The sequence below is a fragment of the Convolutriloba macropyga genome, chromosome 15 (assembly GCF_964194025.1).
Source record: "Convolutriloba macropyga chromosome 15, txConMacr16.3, whole genome shotgun sequence".
Classification (NCBI taxonomy): Eukaryota; Metazoa; Xenacoelomorpha; order Acoela; family Convolutidae; genus Convolutriloba; species Convolutriloba macropyga.
In genome coordinates this window covers 40,393,776-40,401,624 of record NC_134482.1, presented here as the reverse complement: position 1 = coordinate 40,401,624, position 7,849 = coordinate 40,393,776, and the positions used below count along the sequence as shown (strand labels likewise).

Below are 7,849 nucleotides of genomic sequence, written 5' to 3'. Positions count from 1 at the left end.
AGAAGTTGATACTTAGCCAAAAGTTGATTCCGTTCACTTTCGCCATTTGAAAATGTGCCGTTTCGTGTTTTAAGCATGGTTACGTGACTCTGCAGAAGTCACTTCGAAATTCTGACTTAATATATCGAACCGCTTCGCGGTTCTCGATACACGCCAGAAGTTTTCAGTGACTTGAAGCAGAGTTAACTAACCATTACTTAAAACACGCAAATCGCACCTTCTAAAATGACAAAAATTTACGGAAGTCAGCTTCTGGCTATTGATATAGCAACTTCTCGCATTTAGACTTCTGACACTGAAGATTCTTTTGGCATTTTGAAACCTACAGGTGGAGTGTTTCAATTAACTCTCTTGACTTTAGTTGCATATTTTCAGTGGAGAAGTTGACATTGGTTCCAAAATCAGATGATTCGATAACTGAGATTGGACTGATGAGAACAGTTGATGGATCTGCTTCTAATGGCAACTGCTGGATTGCCCCCTCTCAAGGGTTCCATGTCCAGTTTTACATTCAAAACGGGCTCTCAGCGATCAGTAAGGTGTCAATTTTGTCGCCTCTTGACTATGGTGAGAGCTTTTCATAGCCCCGGGCTATTGAGTTTGCAGATTTGCAATAAAAAAACTTGTCGAAAAAATTGGCTCTAAGGCCCTGATTAAGGAACTAACTTCGTAAAAAGACGTTTAGGTGGGATTTTTCTCACCCCCCCCCCCCGCCGGTAGATGTTTTCCAGCAGGTTTCTAGATTGGTACACAAAAATTTCCTTGAATAATGAAGGGAAAAATTCAGTTTTGAAATAAAGGAAACTGACTGAGGTAAAGCTTGAATGCAAACATTTCTAGGTGATTCTATGAATTTATATGGATATAAAATAATGAGGGCGTTCTTTCATGTTTTATCATTTCACAACTGCCTGGAAATTTAAAAACTCTAACCGTATAAAAATATATACATTCGGAGGGTGAATTACCCAAGTGTCTCTTGGTTAATATATCTCAACTTTTAAAGGTGTGATTTCTATTTACGTTTTCTTGCTTTTAAATCTGTTAATCTGCTCAAAATTGCCAGCAAATGCATTAGCAAGCTCTTTATTTACAGGGCTTTACAGGTGCACAATTCTCAAAATTTTTAAATACCGTCCATTAATCAGTAATGATTGAAGACTTTCCAAGAATTTCGCAGCAGTAGTTCCATTACGAGCCTATGTCCCTACCAAATAAAGTGATCTATTTTATCTCTAAAATTCCACGAAAAGTATCTTAATACATGTAAAATGGCATGGGGTAAAGTGGCAGGTTAGGTAAGATGACATTGGGTAAAATGAAATTGGGAAGAATGGAAATCGGTTAAATGGAATTGCGCAAAATGGACTCGGGTAAAATGGAACTGGGCAAAATGGCATTGGGTAAAGTGGCAGGTTAGGTAAGACGGCATTGGGTAAAATGAAATTGGGAAGAATGGAATTGGGTTAAATGGAATTGCGTAAAATGGACTCGGGTAAAATGGAACTGGGCAAAATGGCATTGGGTAAAGTGGCAGGTTAGGTAAGATGGCATTGGGTAAAATGAAATTGGGAAAAATGGAATTTGGTAAAATGGAATTGGGTAAAATGGAATTTGGTAAAATGGAATTTGGTAAAATGGAATTGGGTTAAATGAAATTGGTTAAATTGGAATTGGGTAAAATGGAATTGTATAAAATGGAATTGGATAAAATGGAATTGGTAAAATGGAATTGGGCAAAATAGAATTAGGTACAATGGAATTGGGTAAAATGGAATTGGGTAAAACAGAATTGGGTAAAATGGAACTTGGTAAAATGGAATTGGGTAACATGGAAATGGGCAAAAGGGCATTGGGTAAAATGGCAGGTTGGGTAAACTGGCATTGGGAAAAAAGAATGTGGGTAGAATGGAATTGGGTAAAATGGGCTTGGGTAAAATGGAGTTGGGTAAAATGGAATTGCGTAAAGTGGCATGTTGGGTAAAAATGGCATTGGGTAAAATAGAACTGGAAAGTGGAACTCGGCAAAGTGGCATTGGGTAAAGTGGCAGGTTGGGTACGATGGCATTGGGTTACATGAAATTGGGAGAAATGGAATTGGGTAAAATGGAATTTGGTAAAATGGAATTTGGTAAAATGGAATGGGGTTAAATGGAGTTGGCTAAATTGGAATTGGTTAAATTGGAATTGGGTAAAATGGAATCGGATAAAATGGAATTGGATAAAATGGAATTTGGAAAATGAAATTGGGCAAAAATGAATTAGGTAAAATGGAATTGGGTAAAATGGAATTGGGTAAAATGGAATTTGGTAAAATGGAATTGGGTAAAATTGAATTGCGTAAAATGGAATTGGGTAAAGTGGCAGGTTGGGTAAAACGGCATTGGGTAAAATGAAATTGGGAAAAAAGGAATTGGGTAAAAATGAATTGGGCAAAATAGAATTTGGTAAAATGGAATTGGGTTAAATGGAATTGGTTAAATTGGAATTGGGTAAAATGGAATTGGATAAAATGGAATTGGGTAACATGGAATTGGTAAAATGGAATTGGGCAAAAAGGAATTGGGTAAAATGGAATTGGGTAAAATGGAGTTGGGTAAAATGGACTTGGGTAAACTGGAATTGGGTAAAATGCGATTGGGTAAAGTGGCATGTTGGGTAAAGTGACATTGGGTAAAATGGAATTGGAAAAAAAAGATTGGGTAAAATGGAACTGGGCAAAATGGCATTGGGTAAAGTGGCAGGTTAGGTACGATGGCATTGGGTTAAATGAAATGGGGAAAAATGGAATTGGGTAAAATGGAACTGGGTAAAATGGAATTTGGTAAAATCGAATTTGGAAAAATGGAATGGGGTTAAATGGAATTGGCTAAATTGGAATTGGGTAAACTGGAATTGGTAAAATGGAACTGGGCAAAATGGAATCGGATAAAATGGAATTGGATAAAATGGAATTTGGAAAATGAAATTGGGCAAAAATGAATTAGGTAAAATGGAATTGGGTAAAATGGAATTGGGCAAACTGGAATTGGGTAAAATAGAATTGGGTAAAATGGAATTTGGTAAAATGGAATTGGGTAAAATGGAATTGCGTAAAATGGAATTGGGTAAAGTGGCAGGTTGGGTAAAATGGCATTGGGTAAAATGAAATTGGTAAAAAAGGAATTGGGTAAAATGGAATTGGGCAAAATGGAATTGGGTTAAATGGAATTGGGTTAAATGGAATTGGTTAAACTGGAATTGGGTAAAATGGAATTGGATAAAACGGAATTGGGTAATATGGAATTGGTAAAATGGAATTGGGCAAAATGGAATTGGGTAAAATGGAATTGGGTAAAATGGAGTTGGGTAAAATGGACTTGGGTAAACTGGAATTGGGTAAAATGCGATTGGGTAAAGTGGCAGGTTGGGTAAAATGACATTGGGTAAAATGGAATTGGGTAAAAAAAGATTGGGTAAAATGGAACTGGGCAAGATGGCATTGGGTAAAGTGGCAGGTTGGGTACGATGGCATTGGGTTATATGAAATTGGGAAAAATGGAATTCGGTAAAATGGAACTGGGTAAAATGGAATTTGGTAAAATCGAATTTGGTAAAGTGGAATGGGGTTAAATGGAATTGGCTAAATTGGAATTGGGTAAAATGGAATAGGTAAAATGGAATTGGGCAAAATGGAATTGGTAAAATGGAATTGGGCAAAATGGAATTTGGTGAAATGGAATTGGGTTAAATGGAATTGGTTAAATTGGAATTGGGTAAAAGGGAATTGGATAAAATGGAATTGGGTAAAATGGAATTGGTAAAATGGAATTGGGCAAAATGGAATTGGGTAAAATGGAATTGGGTAAAATGGAGTTGGGTAAAATGGACTTGGGTAAACTGGAATTGTGTAAAATGCGATTGGGTAAAGTGGCAGGTTGGGTAAAATGACATTGGGTAAAATGGAATTGGGTAAAAAAAGATTGGGTAAAATGGAACTGGGCAAAATGGCATTGGGTAAAGTGGCAGGTTGGGTACGATGGCATTGGGTTATATGAAATTGGGAAAAATGGAATTGATTAAAATGGAACTGGGTAAAATGGAATTCGGTAAAATAGAATTTGGTAAAATGGAATGGGGTTAAATGGAATTGGCTAAATTGGAATTGGGTAAAATGGAATTCGGAAAATGGAATTGGGCAAAATGGAATCTGATAAAATGGAATTGGATAAAGTGGAGTTTGGAAAATGAAATTGGGCAAAAATGAATTAGGTAAAATGGAATTGGGTAAAATGGAATTGGGTAAAATGGAAGTGGGTAAAATGGAATTTGGTAAAATGGAATTGGGTAAAATGGAATTGCGTAAAATGGAATTGGGTAAAGTGGCAGGTTGGGTAAAATGGCATTGGGTACAATGAAATTGGGAAAAAAGGAATTGGTTAAAATGGAATTGGGCAAAATGGAATTTGGTAAAATGGAATTGGGTTAAATGGAATTGGTTAAATTGGAATTGGGTAAAATGGAATTGGATAAAATGGAATTGGGTAATATGGAATTGGTAAAATGGAATTGGGCAAAATGGAATTGGGTAAAATGGAATTGGGTAAAATGGAGTTGGGTAAAATGGACTTGGGTAAACTGGAATTAGGTAAAATACGATTGGGTAAAGTGGCAGGTTGGATAAAATAACATTGGGTAAAATGGAATTGGGTAAAAAAAGATTGGGTGAAATGGAACTGGGCAAAATGGCATTGGGTAAAGTGGCAGGTTGGGTACGATGGCATTGGGTTATATGAAATTGGGAAAAATGGAATTGGGTAAAATGGAACTGGGTAAAATGGAATTTAGTAAAATCGAATTTGGTAAAATGGAATTGGGTAAAATGGAATTTGTAAAATGGAATTGGGCAAAATGGAATTGGAAAGATGGAATTGGGCAATATTGAACTGGGTGAAATGGAATTCGGTAAATTTGAATTGAATAAAATGGAATTGGGTAAAATGGAATTGGTAAAACGGAATTGTTTAAAATGGAATTGAGTAAAATTGAATTTGGTAAAAAGGAATTTTGTAAAATGGATATTTGTAAAATGGAATTGGGCTAAATGGAATTGGTTAAATTGGAATCGGGCAAAATGAAATTGGGTAAATAGGAATTCGGTAAAATGGAATTGGATAAAATGGAATTGGGTAAAATGGAATTGGTAAAAAGGAATTGAGCAAAATGGAATTCGGTAAAATGGAATTGGATAAAATGGAATTGGGTAAAATGGAATTGGTAAAATGGAATTGGGTAAAGTAAAATGGAATTGGGTAAAATGGAATTTGGTAAAAAGGAATTTGCTAAAATGGAATTTGGTAAAATGGAATGGGGTTAAATGGGATTGGCTAAATTGGAATTGGAATTGGGTAAAGTGGAATTGGTAAAATCGAATTGGGCAAAATGGAATTGGTAAAAAGGACTTGGGTAAAATGGAATTGGATGAAACAGAATTAGGTAAAATGGAATTGGTAAAAAGGAATTTGGTAAAATGGAATTTGGTAAAATGGAATGGGATTGAATGGAATTGGCTAAATTGGAATTGGGTAAAGTGGAATTGGTAAAATATAATTGGGCAAAATGGAATTGGTAAAATGGAATTGGGCAAAATGGAATTGGGTAAAATGGAATTCGGTAAAATGGAATTGGATAAAATGGAATTGGGTAAAATGGAATTGGGTAAAATGGAATTGGGTAAAATGGAATTGGGTAAAGTGGAATTTGGTAAAATGGAATTTGGCAAAATGGAATTTGGTAAAATGGAATTTGGTAAAATGGAATTTGGTAAAATGGAATTTGGTAAAAGGGAATTGGGTTAAGTGGAATTGGTTAAATTGGAATTGGGTAAAATGGAATTGGATAAAAAGGAATTGGGTAAAATGGAATTGGGCAAAATGGAATTGGGTAAAATGGAATTCGGCAAAGTGGAATTGGGTTAAATTGAATGGAATTGTTTAAATTGTCCCGACATCACTATTGATTGCTACAATTTGTCTATAAATTTCAGTAAATTATACTACAATGAATTATTCTAATTGCTATTATCCTTTACATGCCTTTTTTCAAAATGTACCATTAATTAGCGCAATATTTATTAAAATCTCTAGGTACGGGCGCTGGCTCCTAATATAACTTCTGCAGAACTTGGAATTAATTCTATATTAGTTTTTTCTATCTAGTTAAATAAGAAAAATGTTGAAATTTTTTTAACTTTCACGCCTCAACTGTGGTGTTTCAGACTTCACAAAATCGTACGAAGTAACTCTCTGCATTGAAAAAGACTACTGTGCGAACAAGTGCAGAACGTTGATAGTTGACCAGACTCTCAGGTTTGGACACAGTGTCTGTGGTGACGTCATGGCTCAGTGGATTTCAATTGAGGCGGAATATTCAGACTCGTATCTCTCTCTGTGCCAAGTGGAAGTTTACGGAATTGTATTATGAACTCGAACTGTTTCAACACCCCTACCCCCCCCCCCTCCACTTGAACTTTTGCCAAAAAATATCAGAAATTACTTGTTTTTGATCGGTATTTTTAGAAGACCGTTTTGGTTTATATAGTGGGATACAGTAATAGTAATGGATATTCCCACGCCTCTTTCACTCTTGGACAAAACTAAACGTTCAAATCTTAGAGTTACATTGTAAACTCTCTGATTTTGAAGAATTTTAGCTGCTATTATGATTCCCATTTTCATTCATTTTTAGATAAGTCGACTGAAAACTGATAGAATTTTATTAATGGTTCAAAAATTCCAGAAAAAATGACGAAAGTTCTTACCTAGAAAGTTCAGACAAAGTTTTTCCATCTTTCCGTGAAAAGCAGTAAGTTGAACTCCAACTGAAATCAACTTGATCATTCCATCACTTTTAAACAAGCATTGCCGAGGGCGCAGGGTATTAGGTGAACGAATGATTGGGAAAAGTCAAATTTTGTAGATAGGCAAAAAAAGTTAACAACAGTTTTGAGGACGTTTTGGTGCATGCCAATTATAGATACTTTAAAAGACGGTATTTTAATTATTATGCGCTTTCAGATATTCATTTTAGGTCCATCGCCAATTTACGGAAAAAATAATCCCGAACTTTTGCGAACCTCATGGATAAATCAATTAACAATGAGGCCATTGAAATTTTTTTAAATGAATTCTCTTTTATTGAAGCCTTGAAAACTCTTTTCGTTCCGAACCACTTTAGTGGTGTGGGGGGGGGGGGAAGATCTATATACTTAAATGGGTTTTTTTGCTCAGTTAATTTTGGCCGACCGTTATAATCATCGTAGAGAGTTGTGAGTGGTATCACGGGGCGAGATCTTAACTTAATTATTCTACGTTCACTTGCGGAGAGAGTTTGCAAAGTAGGAGATTCAACTGAAATTGAATTGAAAATTTGAAAGTTTGAACTCCAGAGCTTTAAGCAAATCGACAAGGTGATATCAGACATGTAAAGAATGAAAGAAAGAAAGAAAGAATAATTTTCTCCAAATATTAGATAGCAAATTAAATCAAATTAATTTAAAAAACTATTTAATCATATAACATAACAACAAAACGTATCTCGGAGAGGACAGATAGACGGGGTTATTAAACCCACCTGGTACCTGCCCTGGGTGACCACGAAGCGGGAAACCAAGATAGGAAGTACTAAATAATCACGAGACAAGAGTTGAACAAATCATGAGATGAAATTGAAGGACAAACAAAATAAACTAAACAGATACATCATGTGGAAATTTACTGCATCAAATAAATAAATGGGATATAGTATTTCCCCGTGTATATCCCAGTTCATATATTGCAACAAAAAAAATTGTTAACAATTTTTCTTGATG

General features: G+C 35.3%; 1 protein-coding gene across 1 annotated transcript in view; it reads left to right on the top strand.

Annotated features, from left to right (window-relative positions):
• Nucleotides 1–6,481, top strand: part of LOC142354190 (uncharacterized) — a 51,030-nt gene extending 44,549 nt beyond the window's left edge. The window contains exons 9-10 of the mRNA XM_075406447.1: nt 329–567; nt 6,257–6,481. Coding sequence (XP_075262562.1) covers nt 329–567; nt 6,257–6,462 — 445 coding nt within the window. The 3' untranslated portion in view covers nt 6,463–6,481. The remainder of the gene's footprint in view (nt 1–328; nt 568–6,256) is intronic.
• Nucleotides 6,482–7,849: the final 1,368 nt, after the last annotated feature.